At 45.9% G+C, this 14869-nt stretch overlaps 1 protein-coding gene across 5 annotated transcripts in view; it reads left to right on the top strand.

Annotated features, from left to right (window-relative positions):
* The window catches only part of MCFD2 (multiple coagulation factor deficiency 2, ER cargo receptor complex subunit), an 84987-nt gene that overhangs the window by 27915 nt on the left and 42203 nt on the right, over positions 1–14869 (top strand). The window contains exons 1-5 of one of the 5 annotated variants that reach the window (XR_006215696.1): positions 2353–2514; positions 8300–8460; positions 9256–9415; positions 10818–11012; positions 11727–12319. Coding sequence is in view for 3 of the 5 variants with exons in the window: in XM_042981333.1 (XP_042837267.1) it covers positions 2368–2514; positions 8300–8460; positions 9256–9415; positions 10818–10949 (600 nt within the window). In the remaining 2 variants the exon portion in view is untranslated. Of the gene's footprint in view, positions 1–2352; positions 2561–8299; positions 8461–9255; positions 9416–10817; positions 11086–11726; positions 12320–14869 lie in introns of those variants that run through there. The other 4 variants (XR_006215695.1, XM_042981333.1, XM_007084710.3 and 1 more) reach the window with 4 other exon arrangements.

The following is a 14869-nucleotide window of genomic DNA, read 5'->3' as shown; positions in this document are numbered from 1 at the left end:
ATTTGTCACTCACTTGCTGAAAGCTACTAAAAAAAAAAAAAAAAAAAAAGGCAACACCACTAATGTTTTATATTGATCCTGAGATTTCTCCTACAATACAACTTTGGTTGGTCCAGCAAGTGACAGCAATTTGACAGTTTCACTACTGCTTAACAAGTTGCTCACCAACTTTCCAATTTGGAATGGAGTCTTCACCACTGGCTATACCTTAACCTTCATATAGCTAATTCCACATTAGTGTCTGTTTTTAGTGTACTACTTCTGGTACCAAATTATTTGCCTGTTAAGAACTGGTTCAACTACAAGTTACAGCGCATTCACCTATAAATGGCTTAAATAAATGTGTGCTCTCATTCATGGACTAGAATGGGGGCAATAATGGGTGCAGGGAGGTCAGTTAGGAAGCTCTCACAGAAGTACAGGTAGCAGATGATGGTTTCATGGATACCAATTATACCTCGGTGGAGCTAGGGGAAAAACAAGAATATCTCCTAGAATTTTGGCTTGAAGAACTAAATGGATGGCAGTGATATTCACTAAAATGAACAAAACAGAGAGGTACATGCTTGGGGATGAAAATATTTGGGGATACCAAGTTAAATTTGAGATGCCAGTTAGACATTCGTCAAGTATGCACTTTTTTAGGGAATTAGGAATTATAGGGAGAGGTCATTGTTAGAGAAAATTTGGAGCCACCTGCTTATAAGTGGTACCTAAAATCATAGGACTAGATGAAATCACATAAGGAGTTGGGTAGATAAAGAGGAGACTCAGGATAGTACCCAGGGTACTTTGATATTTATAGGTTGAGCAGGAGATGAGAAGCCAGGGAAAAGAACTCAAGAAAGAATAGCCAATGAGATAGGAGGGCTAAGAGTGCATGATGTCAGAAAATGAGAAGAAAGTGTTTCAACGTGGGAGTGGTTGACTATGTTAAATAGTACTGAGAGGGCAAGCAAAAACAGAACAGAGAAGGGACCACTGGATTTGCATGGAGATTGCAGTTTCAGCAGTATGGTGGGATAGAAACCAGAGGGCAAGCTTATATGATGATGGGAATGGTCTATTAGAGAGGGAGCAATTGGTAATTCTAGAGAAAGACGTAGAGATTAAGATCCACAGAAAAAGTGGGAGCGTTGGTTAAATAGAATGAGAACACAAGACTATGTCTTATTTGTATTATCTAGTAGCTCCTAGCGCAGTGTCTAGTACATAGGAAGTACTCAAGAAATGTTACTGAATCAATGAATAAATGGGCAAATGTAAGAATGGGTGGATGACAGATGCAGTGCTGAAGAATGAACTAGATCAAAGTAACCCAAACTTCAGACTAAGGAAAGAAGGGGGTCTTGAACTAATAGGGTTTCTTCAGGGACTTTGGGATCCTGGGATTTTTCTCTGGGAGAGGATTAATAGATTTTAATCTCAGATGAAGATGGGAGAAGAAATGGGGTACTGTCAATGGCAGTTACCTTGGCCACCTTTCAAGGCACTGATCTGCTAAAGCTGAGTGCAGGGAGGGTTCTGGGATCATCTCACTTAACCCCTTTCTTTCTTGCCCAGTGTCTCCCTTTCTGAATCCAGGCTCATATGAAAAATGATTATGTATATTTATGAACACAAATGGGAGAAGGGATTTAAAAAAATGACGGTCCCACACTCATTTACCCATCTGGTCAATAAATATTCATGGAATGATAGTATTGTATAGGGGGAAAGGTGTAAGAGCAGGATTATGTGGGGCTTATGGTTTCTTTTGTTTGTGGGTCTGTTTGGGTGGGGGGTGGGGGGAAGGGGGTTGAAGTGCTTTGTCTTCTATTGAGATAGAAGGTGATTTCACTAACTGCACAGGTAAGGTGGTTTTTGAACTGGGCTGCCCATGAAATCTTGGTGGGACTCGTATACAATTGAATAGGTCTTGTAGCTTAAGCGGTTTGTGGACTGCAGTAAGTGGAGGCTGGAAGTAGGACAATCTTGGAATCGCAGGATCTCTAGCTGGCTCCAGCGTCTTCTAGGCATTTCATGAGAAGTGGAACTAGGATTCCCATGATCTTTCTTCCAAACCTACAGGTGGAGGAACCGAGGAACCTGTAAAGGTGGAGGCCGAATGGAAGCCAGCTGTAGCATCCTCCCCATCCCCATTAGCCATCCTATGTCCCACGCTGGACTACATTCCTAGCAAGCTGCCGGGCGAGAAGGCTCAAGTGGCCCAACCTAGGCTAGAGCCGACTGTCGCCCTCGGGAAGGCTGGCTGGCTGAGGAACTGCGCCTGCCAGGCCCTAGTTGGTCCCGGGCCCTTTACACGTGGAATCACCCTAGCGGTCCACACTGCGTCGCGCTGGGCAGGGGTGGGACTCTGTGGCGCCAATGGGCGGCCAGAGGGGAGCGCGCATGCGCACAGCGCGGCGGGGCGGGGAGGGCGAGGAAAAGCGTTGCAAGGACGGGGGCTGGCGAGGCTCATGCTGGGAGGCTTCGCGTCTGAGGAAAACTGCTTGGAAACGGGGTGCAGCGAGGGTGAGTGAACCCAGGAGGAGCCGAGGCCCGGGCTTCGTCCTCTAAGGTCTGTGACTCGACCCTGGAGAAGGAGGTCTTTGGGGCGGCACTCAGGCGTCCGCAGTGGGGCGGGATCCTGGCGCTTCTCTCAGGGGCTCGGGGCTCCGGCTCAGGTTGGGAGGCGGGAGCGGCCTGAGTAGGGGTCTTGGCCTCTGCGCTGCCTCTGGAAGCTTAGCCGGCGGCCGGGAGCACAGCCACTCTCCTGGAACAGAGGCGGCGGGGGGCTTTGAAGCCAGATGGGCCCGGCTGGGGGCGTTACTGTCGTCTACCGCCGGTACCTTGTGTTCCAGAGTGGGTCACAACAAACAGGTCCTGTCTGGCCAAGCGAGTGGGAGGTTGGGGGAAGCCCACTTCCTCTTGAATCCCCTGTCTGGACATGGCACCGCCATTCACCCGGTGCCTAAGCCAGAAACCTGGGCGTCACTCTAACCGCCCCCCCCCCCCCCAATCCCCGCCCCGGCTCGGCACTCCTTCACCCACCCAATCGAATCTATCACAGGTCTCTTAGATACTTCCCACTTCGCCCCTGATCCATGGCCTCTCTGCTGCAGCTAGTTCAGGCCACCGTCATTTCACCCCTGCACTACATCAGTAACATCTTGACTGGTCTTTTGATCCTTTGTAGTTTGTTTTGTACTGGAAAGCCAGAGTGATAATCTTAAAACACAGACCTGTTAATGTCACCAGATCCCTTCCCCCATTCCCCTTCTGTCCTTAGTGGGTTTTCATTGTTCTTTCGAGCTCTTGAACATAGCTTATACAGGCCCTTCATGACCTGTTCTGTTTTTACCTTACTCTAGTTCTCTTCCCCACTCTGTTCCAATGGATTAGGCCCCCTGGACAAACAACCCTCCTTATCAAATGGGCCTGCTTATCCCAGAGTAGCAGATTTCAGTTCCCTGCCAGCCTGCAGAATTATTTAGACAAGCTAACCATATGCTTCCATCCAGTTCTACCTCTCTACTGTGTCTTCGACCCTCTTGAACCTTTTGTAGTTCCTGGGTTGGACCAAGTCTCTTACAGGCTTAGGTGTTGGTTACATTCTTTTCTCTCTGCCTGAAGTACTATACTTTAGTTGAAAAAAATCCTTTTCTCCCTCATGTGTTACTCCAGGTGTGGGTTAGGGTTTCAGCGGTACTCCATAGGGGTCTATTTATTAGTCTCTCTTTTCCACCAGGCTGGAATCAGTGTGACAGGCACCTGTCTGGGCCACAGTCCTATCCTCAGTACCTTGTGTGGCACCAGGCTGTTAGTAAGGAGTGTGTTGGTTAAATGCATAATGAAGCCTGGCCGCTTCTCGGGCTCCCCAAATAAACATATGGATCAAGTTATTAAATGTTCTGCTTTTCAGAACCAATTCTCAATCTCCAACCCATGTAGCAGTTTCTTTGGCCTAGGAACCTGGCTGTATTCTTGCCTTCAGTCCAGGACCATAGCAGTGGTAAATGGGAAGTACCGTTCAGTTTTTCTCTGGCATTGACTTTGGGTACAGGATGTCTGGATATTAGTGAGTGTGGCTGCTTTTGAGTTTGAATTTTTTTTTTTTTTTAATGAAAGAACTTTTTTTTCATATTTACTTATTTCAGAGAGAGAAAGAGCGCAAGAGCAAGCATACGCCTGCATGAGTGGGGGAGGGGCAGAGAGAGGGAGACACAGAATCCAAAGCAGGCTCCAGGCTCTGAGCTGTCGGCACAGAGCCCGATGTGGGGCTCAAACCCGTGAACTGCGAGATCATGACCTCAGCCGAAGTCAGACAGTCAACCGACTGAGCCACCCAGGCACCCCTGAGTTTGAATTCTTAACTGAGGGCCCCTGGCAGGAGAGAAAACCTGCTAACAGCTGCTGTAATCTTTATAGGAGGAAGGCTGGCTCCAAACTCTTAACATGCTGATAGGGCTAATGACACAATGGGAGGAGAGGGTGGACCAAGCTGGCCAGGCAGGCCCTGGTAGGAGAGCTCCAAAGGGGTTATTTTTCCAGCTTAGGCCAGATCTTCTGTGATAGGGAATAGCATATCTAGGTGCCAAAACCCACTGCCCTGAATCAGACCTGAGGATGTGCTGTTCTCCAGTCAGCTTAGCACTTTGTGATTGGTAGAGTAAGGGAGAGACTGAGATGACAGTGTCCTGGCCCTCACAGAGGGAGGGAAAAGAACAATATGTGACTATATGTTGTGAGAGGCTGCAGACTGAAGTCAGAGGAGAGAAAGATTGGTGTGGCTGGAAGAATCCTGAGATGACATTTGAACTGGGCCTGGAAGGAAGAGGGCAGACAGGTTAATGGAACATTAACCTTTGCTGGAGCATTAACCTTTACTGGAGCAAAGGCTCTGAGCCTGGAAGAGGCTGCTGGAGTGGTGAGGGGAGCCCTGTTACACTGAGACTGGCTACTGAGCCTGGTCTGGTACTTCCCTCCCAGGACTGAGGCTTCTCCTTGTCAAGGATGTCTGAAAGCAGGGGTTGGGTTCTGAAATCTCTTTCAGAAGTCTCTCCTTTGGATTTTTTTCGAGTCTGGCCTCTATAATTTATCAAAAAAGGCAGTGAGCTTGGGAACTGCTGGGGTTTATCTAACAGCCTGTTTGCTCATGGCCTTGAACTAAATCATTGGAGTATGGGTGATGCAACATGTTCTTCAGGCAAAGGGGAGTTGCTTATGTTTCTTTTTGAATGTGACAGTTTAATTTGTTAGGTGGCAGATTCTCTGTTCTCGCTGTAGCACTTGAGGGAAAGTTTCTCCTGTTTGGTAGATTGATTGGACTTGTGTTATGTTCTGTTAGAAACCTGCTGCAACAAACCAAAGTGGGACATGTCCACAACAACTGATTCTTGACCTTTATTCTGCCTCCCTTGAGAGAATGTGGACCCATAGTTACTGTATTACCTATCCCTTGGTTTCTTTTTGGTGTTATTTAAATAGAACCTATTTCTCCTCCACACACATACACAATTTGATACTAAGCTTCCAACCACATAGTTATAAGAAATTATGCTATGGGTTCATTGATCACTCGACTATATGATAGATATCTCCAAAAAAAAAATTTATGCTCAGTTACACTGACATCAAAACTCGGCAGTGTATCTGTGAAGATGGGAATCCCTCCCCCCACTGCCCACTAAGGACTGTGGCACACAGGCTGAAACCATCAGCCCCTGTGCCAGGCGCTGTGCCTGCTGCTGGGAATGTGGTTCCCTCCCTGCCCTCATAGAGCTCAGTCCAGCAGGGAGCACTTACAAGTAATCAGGCAGTTTTCAAGGTCTCATTCACATCTGTTGTCAGACTGGACCCTTCTGAAGGGAGGCACTCAGGAGTGAATGGGAAGAACGCCTAAGCCAGACTCAGATTTGAAGAAGGCTTGCTGGAGAAAGGGATGTCTACTGTGCCTGAGTCTAAGAGGCTTGGAAGGAACTGGCTTCCCTCTCTGATCTCTCCTGTCTCAGAACTCTAAGATATGTGGTTAGACCAAGCTGTTCTGCTCTGGCCTGGGCAGTCACTGCTGGGAGTAACTTGAGACCTTGTTTTCGGGTACCAGATACAGTGGCAGTGGCCTTGTCAGGGTCTGGACACTTTTATTTGGTAAAACTGGAAATGTAGTTTCTGGTCCTGAATTATTTTCTATGGATGAGAATTAAATGGAAGGCCCCCCCCCTTTTTAAATTCCATTCATACATATTTGAGCAAAATTATGGGGTAAGTCACATTAAATACACATTTATAAAGAAAAACATATTTATAGTAGGAACATTAGACCTTAGGAATCCTTAGAATCCTTAGTAGGAACTGAGAAAAGTGAAAAGAAGAAAAATCCAAATCACACCTCCTATTTCAGAAAATAATCTTTTAACCATTTTTAGCCATTGTTCTATGTATGAAATATACATACACTTTTTTTTACAAAATTATTTTTCACAGACTTTTGCAGTCTGTTCTTTTTCATTAAATATTAAAAATCATTTCTTACTGTTAAGTATGATGTTGCATTATGATGTCCCTATACAGTTGTAAGATTAGATGCTGCGTTTTGGCCCCCTGGAAGTTACACCCCAGTGACTGTTGTTCCCTTGAGGAAGGAACTGTTGAAGGGGTTACCACTGATAGGCAAAATGGGTTTGGGAAATTTTCCTGAACGTCATGGGGATGGTATTCTCCTGGAGTCCCACCTTTTGGGATGGGTGAGAGGGCTGCCACACAGCTCCTTGCCAGCCCCAGGTACAGAAGCTTTGGAGTGAGCTGTGTGTGTGATGGATGCAAGGAATGACCAGTACCCTAAAGCTTTCTCTTTACTGCTGTTGGTTTGGTCTTGTGGCTACCGTTGGCCCATTAGAAATCACTGGCCTTTGTTATCAGCAGAATTTGTGCTGCCTTTTGGGAGATGGATATGTAGTCCTTGTGTTGGTATGGAGGACCAACATGGTCCTAGCGTAGCATGCAAAGCCATATCCCATAGAGCCTGGTCAACCTCTGTGCCCCATTGTCCACCATTCTGCCTGCTTCATATCCTCTAGGCTCCCCCTGACTTCACCACTTGGAGTTTCTTTCCCACTTGTCTGACCTTCTGCTCTGCTCACAGCATTGCCTTAGTTGGTATGGCAGTCCTTCACCTTTTTGAGATTGGTCTATAAGCCCCCGGAAGGACTGGGATTTTGAATTTCACAAATCGTAGAGGCCTGCTTGAGCCTTGGTGGGGAATCCTGGGAATGAAGCACTCCTGCCCTCAGGAACTTACTGTGTAGCTGACTGTATCTTATTGACCATAGTTGCAGGTCTAGCCAAACTCCGGGAGTACTTAATGGAATCCTAACGTCTGTGTAACTCTCCTTTGTGCTGCTCTTTCACAGTGGTTGGGTTACCTGTCACAGTCCTGGGAGATGGATGAGGCAGGGGTTAATGTCCTCTTTCCCGTGTCCCCTACTGCAGGCCTTGATCTGACCTGCCTCATCGCTTCCCTCAACTGCCACATTCCTAGCTCTGGTCTTGCTCCACCAAATACCTTGCCCCCATTGTGCTGCTGGATGAGCCACTCTGAAACCAAGCTCTGATCTCATCTCCCATTCACAAATCCTCAGTGGCTCCCCATCTGTTCTCCAGAAACTTCAGCCTCCTTAGCCTAGCATGCAAAGCCATATCCCATAGAGCCTGGTCAACCTCTGTGCCCCATTGTCCACCATTCTGCCTGCTTCATATCCTCTAGGCTCCCCCTGACTACACCACTTGGAGTTTCTTTCCCACTTGTCTGACCTTCTGCTCTGCTCACAGCATTGCCTTAGTCCTTCAGTCCCTGCACGTCCACAGCAAACTGTGGCCCCAGCCTTCACTGATCTTCCTTCACCCAGAGGAAATTTGTTCCTCTGAACTCTCAGTTTTTTATTTTTCTTTAGGACACCTCGCTTTCTGCCTTTTTAGTGCTCTCCATAGGAAGTATTTCACCAGACGGTAAGCTTCTTGTAGGCAGGAGTAATCTTCAGATCCCTTTAACCTCTCATTGAGTTGTTTGGCATTCTGAAGGAGCTTCAGGAAATGTCGTGTAGCCCTCCCACCCGCTCTTTGAGTGATGGGGACTTGGAGTGCCCAAGGTCATCCCACACTGTAGTGGGAGAGCTGGCCTTAGGTCCAGTTGGACATGTTCTCTTCCCCAACCTCGTTCCTTTCACTGAGTTCCTTCTCCAGGAGCAGCACACTGTCACGTTTTGAAAGAACCTTAGCTCTGGTGTTTTCACCTGCACCTTCTATGTTCCCCACCTCCCAGGTGCCGGCGACCATGAGATCTCTGCGGCTGCTCAGAACCCCCTTCCTGTGTGGTCTGCTCTGGGCCTTCTGTGCTCCAGGTGCCGGGGCTGAGGAGCCTGGGGCCAGCTTCTCCCATCCTGGCAGCGTGGGCCTGGATAAGAATACAGTGCACGACCAAGAGTACGTATCCAGCCAGGGCTGGGGTCCCAGAGCCTCCCCCCTGCAGCTGCAGTCGGTAGCCACCCTTCTACTGTTTGTACAACTTCTTGACGTTTTTCAAGAGTGATTATTTATTCCTTATAGCCACCTGTAAATCAGGCAGTCTTTTTCCATCATCATTTCATAGATGGAGGATCTTGATGCCCAGATGAGATAAATGACTTGCCTGAATTCATCCTGTCTCTCTTTCACCACAGACAGACATACAGACAACCCCTCTGCATTCATGCTCATGCGTGCGTGCACACACGCACGCGCACACACACACACACACACACACACACACACACACACATATTCTCACACACGTGTATACAGTAGTGGTGACAGAATCCAGGATAAAACTAAGGTTTCTGGACTGACTAGAGCTTTTCCTTTTTTTACTGTCACATTCTAACACTGAATTATTTGTTGCAACTTTTGTCCTGGGCCAGTTAGGCTCACACATAATTTGTTTTCCTTGAATTGGTTCAAAAAAGTGTGTTTAATTGCTAGTCTCCCATGATGTTATAACAGCATTCTAATAATAAAGAGGAAAACACCCATAATCTTGCCAGCTTAGCAGGTGAACTGTTTGACTTTTCCCTGCCCCTTTCATGGCCTTGCCTGTATCTATCATCCTTGAGTGTGCTTTGCCACGCTTTCTGTTTTTCTGGAATGAGTGAACCTTAAGATCTTGAACTTTTCAGTTCTTAACGTTTTGGTGTGATCCCGGGGTTGCTGCCAAGTGGTCTGAGCCTGACTGTCGGTTTTTAGGCATATCATGGAGCATCTAGAAGGTGTCATCAACAAACCAGAGGCGGAGATGTCCCCACAAGAACTGCAGCTCCATTATTTCAAAATGCATGATTATGATGGCAATAATTTGCTTGATGGCCTGGAGCTGTCCACAGCCATCACTCACGTCCATAAGGAGGTAGGTCTGCGGTAGCTCAGTGGGCAGCATCTCAGAAAGTGCTCTCCCCTCCCCCCCCCCCAAAAGGTTCAGTCTTCAGTCTTGATGACCTGTGCTGTCCTTGTACAACTGTATTGCTGTGTCTTCTTTGTCTGCTCATCGCTCCGTTCTGCCTCTTTTCCTATTCGGAGGCGCTTCTCACACAGGGTGACCTACTGAGGCAGAATCTCCAGGGACTCCTACTGCACACCAGAGCTTGAGAACCAGCACCTGAAGGACAGACCACATCAAAATGCGGAGCAGGGGAGAAGCTGTTTTATTTAAGGGTGCCAAACCAAGGGATCAAGGGACTCAGTAATAATTGAGGACTTGTGTGATACTACTCAGTGCTCCATATGAAGCGGTTTACAGAGCATTTAGTCTTTGCAGCAGCCTGGGAGTGGCCTGGGCAGGCACTGTTATTACCCCCATGTTAGAGGTGAGGGAACTGAAATCCAGATGTGTCCAGGTCTAGTGTCTGTCCTGCCCTGCCACACTTCAGTCTATAATGTGGAGAGGAGGACAGGCAGAGCTGGTGGTGCGAGCGTGCTCCTGGTGGCTAGCAGGAGAGCAGATTCGGGTTTGCTTTGAAGGTGGTGGGGAGCGCTAACAATGGCTTTGTGCAGAAGAGTGGCAGTGTCGCGGGAAGGTCCTTTGCCGTGGGAGGCAGACTGATGGACGCGGGGAGAGCTTGGCATCAGGGAGAGGACCTGGGATTCAGCAGTCCCAGAAGGCGAGGCTGGTGGTAGCGACAGGAGAGCAAAGGGTACATGTGGGAGAGGTGGCAAAGGAAGAATTGGCAGAATGTGAACAGCATTAGCATAGCACTCAGCACAGTGAGCCCTGCTGCAGCTCCCTCCGGAGCAGGGGAAACACCTCTGTCTCAAAGACTGTAACATGGTCTCCTGGTTGGCAGTGCCTTCCTCTTGTTCTGACCCCAGGACTCTGTCCAGTGCAGACCGTTTGCACTTTACAAGGGCACATTGCACCCAGAGCTGACCCTCGAGAGAGCACGAGCTCTCAGCTTTTCTCTAGAATGGGTTTGTGGGAATTATGAACCTCATAATTCTGTGTAAGCCAGACCTAGCTTTCTCCAGTGAACATGTGTTACTTCTGTAATTAGAAAAGAGGGAAAAGTAATTTTTAAAACAAATAAGCAAGGACCTGCTTTGATTGCATCTTTCTTTTTCACTGGCAAATATAATTTCTAAATTGGATTTTTATGAATTGACTCTATATCTGATATGTGGTTTGTAGATTCCTAGAAGTAGCCACATACTACATGGAAAGAGTTTTTGGACACACGAACATGGACATTTTAGACCTTAGCTAAGCACTTCCAGTAAAACGTGCGACTCATCGTTGTCTAATTTGTATTTTGTAGGAAGCGAATGAACAGGCACCACCAATGAGTGAAGCCGAACTGATTAATCTAATAGATGGTGTTTTGAGAGACGATGACAAAAACAATGATGGATACATTGACTATGCGGAATTTGCAAAATCACTGCAGTAGACGTTGTTTGGCCATCTAGTTGTATGCGAATGTGACCCGTCATAATGTGATTAAACACTTTCGGTAATGCGAAATAACTCCTTTCCAACTGCAACAGTATTTTGGTAAAAACCTATAGCGATTTGTTACCCTGGGGTGAGAAAGAGAAATCAAGAGAAATAGAAGAGAAGCAGGACATAGTTGTAGTCCCCAAGTACTGTTAAATCTCTTACTGGACAAGGGCTTGATTAAAGAATCCTTTCAAGAATATTGGACAGCTGGAGTGTGGTACTCAGGAACTTGACTGTAGGATGCTGCTGGTCTCTTGGTTTGCATTCATGCTACCGGAAAAGTAAGAGAAGCTTTGCCAACTAGACACACTTTTCAGTGACAGTGAGGGAATGGCGTAAATGCCAAATGTTTTCCTGGTGGATTCTGTCTCTTTAGGTAAAGGTGGTCAGTATTCCACAAAGTTCCCCTGGCCCGAATGATGGCTTGCCCCCACCCTGGGCAAGTGAGTATTAGACTATCACAAGGCATAAGAAGGATGCCAGATACTGAATTCAGCTAGCCATAGAGTCTAAGATACTGTGTCTTCTGGCACTTTGGGAATGATACCCAACTGACCTAAGTGATTAGCATTTTTTCGTTTTTCAGTGTTTTGTAAAACTACTGCCACATCCTTTCTTTTATGTCTTCTTTGTCTTAGGAGAGACTTTGAATTTAAAGTGTTCTTTATTCTAATCATTAGCAAATGTTTTAGCTTTCTTAATATTTGTATTTAACTCTTATTTCTAGGGTTTGTTTTTGCTGCTTAGAAACTATTAGGAACGCAAGGACTTTATCCCTCCTGCTTGGCACAGTGGGGTAAAGCTACTAGCTGGTCTTGCCTAAGTGAGGAGAGAGAAGATCACCCAGCACCCATTTTGCTGCAAGCTATATTTAGAAGGCATGGTGTTTAAATGACCTCTTCTAGTTTAAATATGTGAATTCTTTCAGATCAGGAAAGATTAAAAAAAGAAGCCTAAAAACTCTTAATTAAGAGTGCGGATCTCAGTAACAGTTGAAAATGAGAAGTAGCAGCAGATTGTGATTTGGTCTATTGGATGTGGTGGACTTGCTGTGGTAAAAAACCTGAAATGATGGCTGAAAGGGGAAAAAACTGCCTAAGATTTGCTGTAAGACGCATAGAGACTTATTTTCTTTATTGAAGTATTCTTATAAGAAAACGTATGTATTTGTAAAAAATGGTTTCCTGTGTCAAGTATTTGTGCAATCAGAGCTGAATTGTAAACTATTCTTGTAATATCTAGTTATTTTGAAAGATTTATATATTGAATCCTGGGTATATGACCAATAAAGCTGATGAAACAAAATGAAGAGCAGTTGATTTTTGTCCAATAGGGGTCTTCTCCTCCCACGTGAAGGTTTTGTTTATTTAGGACAGATGTTTCCATGTGCCTGCTCCATCACAGGTCCTATGACCCTCCCTGGCTGTGCCCTGTTCTTTTGGCAGGGGTAGACTCCCAGTAATCAGTCACTTTCTGCTTTGATGCATTTCTTCTTCTGAGTGAAATCACTTTTTGGACCTTTCTTCTCTGGCCACGTTCAGATTATGACAACATTGTCTAGCTTAGGAAAGTAACTGTTTTCTCCTGGAGTCTGGTGACTGTCTTTTCTTTGCCAGAAAATTTAATTAGGTAGCATTTTTGAAAGCCTCCCAGGCCCAAGCAAAAAGCACAGTCTCCCCTGGCATTTTGGGAATGACACCTTGTTCTGCCATTTGAAAAGGAAGGAAGGAAGTTAACCATTGCCTTCTCTCTCCCCTGCCCCCCGAAGATCTTTGGATGTTGCATTGGCTCTTCTTCATCCAGAGCTGCCCCTCTGGATGGATCTAATGGGTGGGCTCCCAGAACAACCTCATCCTGTTGGCTGCTGGGAAGGGACTGAGGCAGCTGGAGGGGGAAGGAAGCAGATCCTTACAAGGTAGAGTCACCCCATTAAATAGATGAGACGGATACCTCCTTCCTCCTTCCTCCTTCACAGCTGACTTCCCTTTGTAACTATTTCGTGCTAGCCTTTGTGGTCCTGTTTAGCAAATGTCCCTGGTGGGAGAGGGACCTGTGATACTAGGGACACAGTGACATTCTTGCATACCTCCTCTCTTCTAGCCTTCTCATAACACACTTGAAGGATTTTTCAGAATGTATCAGGAACATCTCTGCACCTCAGTTTCCTTATCTCTAAAATGGGGATAAATCTATCCAAGAGAGGCAGCCTTATATGAGCATAAGCTTTGGACTCAGGCAGTCGAGTCAGAATTGTAGGCCTGCTCTCTTCAGCTGCGAACTTGAAATTTAGTTTCTCATCTAAAAAATTACTACAATAAAACTTACCTACAGAAAGGAGAAGAGGATTAACAAAATGAGGGCAAATGTAGAAAGCATCTAGTAAGTGCCTGACACTACACAAAGTAGATACTTAATACTCAGTCACCTGTTCCTCAGTCTGGCTAGAGAGCCTGGGCCCCTATTGCATTGCAGGGGTTGGAGGGGCTAAAAAGGGATTGATGACTCCTCCGGAACAGGGGTCAAAAGATGTTCTCTATTCCACTGAACGGATAGATCATGGATGTCAATCCATCTGTTGAGGAACTACAAGTTAGGGTGTTCTGTTATGTGGTGTTGACAATTACGTTGTGGTATCTGTGTACACAAATCTTTTTTATACTCTCACTTCTTGAGGACAGTGGATTACTGAGGTTTGAACCTGCAAAGAAGTAAGGCTTACTTACTGAGCCTTAGTAAGTATTGCTAAATTTCTATCCAGAAGAGTTGTACTAACTCATACTTCATCTCAATTGCATATGAAGAGCCTATTCACTTTAGCTAGACGCATAGCATAACCCAACAAGTCCCTAAGTACAAAGTGATGAGACATCAGTGCTTTTAATTTTTGGTCAATCCTGAGTTTGTTCATTTGTTGATTCATTCATTGAGTGTTTATTGTGTGTTTGCCATGTAACCTCTCTGATCTAGATTTTGGACTTCAGTACCTTCTAGAGAGGAGAAAAAAAAGCCTTTGTGTCATATTCCAGACTTCCCCTGAAGGTGTTATCATCAGAGGACACAGAAATATTCTTACATAGCATCCCCAATAAAAACAAGAGCTAAGTCACATCTCTACCTCAAGGGGAAATCCATTTTATCAAGGACCCAACCAATCTAACATTTCAACTAGGGAATTAGTAGCAGAAACTATGAACATTCTGTCTGAACTTTTGGATGTTAAAAACAAGAAACAAAAAAACCAAAAAACCCAGGACCTCTGCCTTTTGAGAAGATGGAGTAGATACACTTCTATTCTCTAACGAAGTACAACAAAACCCTGGAAAATTATTTGTAAAACAAACATAAGAAGAGTCTGAAAGGTGGAGGGAAGAAAGCAGACTGGTTAGGGACACTGGGATGTAAGCAACAACATGGTGGTGAGTTCTGTCTTACGTGTGTTTTGTGTTTGTTTGTTTGTTTGTTTGTTTATTTGTTTTCACCAGATCTATTCAGACTTGGAGCTAAGGAAGCCAGCAACCCAGAAATGCCAAAAGGAGCACACATAAAAAAGCCCCAACAAAAACCTGCTCTCTCTAGCCAGAGAATGAAGAAAAGGGCAATCTAACAAGGCAGGAAACTTTTAGACAATAGCTTCTCTATTCCAGCCAAACACTACAGGGAAAATTGTGTCCCTGCCAGCAGAGACTGAGTGGGGAGCCTAGGCCTCCATCCTTGCCATGCTGTAATGAGGTGCTATCCTCCTTCCTGTATTTGAGGTGATGCCAGACGATGCCAAGTAAGGAGCTGAGACTTCCATTCCTCCCAATCCCTGGACAGTAACAAGGCCCCGTTCTTGCCCACAGGGTCAGTGGAGAACCCCAGGAAACCTGG

This window comes from Panthera tigris, chromosome A3 (assembly GCF_018350195.1).
Source record: "Panthera tigris isolate Pti1 chromosome A3, P.tigris_Pti1_mat1.1, whole genome shotgun sequence".
NCBI classification, from domain to species: domain Eukaryota; kingdom Metazoa; phylum Chordata; class Mammalia; order Carnivora; family Felidae; genus Panthera; species Panthera tigris.
Note: the sequence above shows the minus strand (reverse complement) of the source record. Positions and strands in the feature narration are given on the sequence as shown.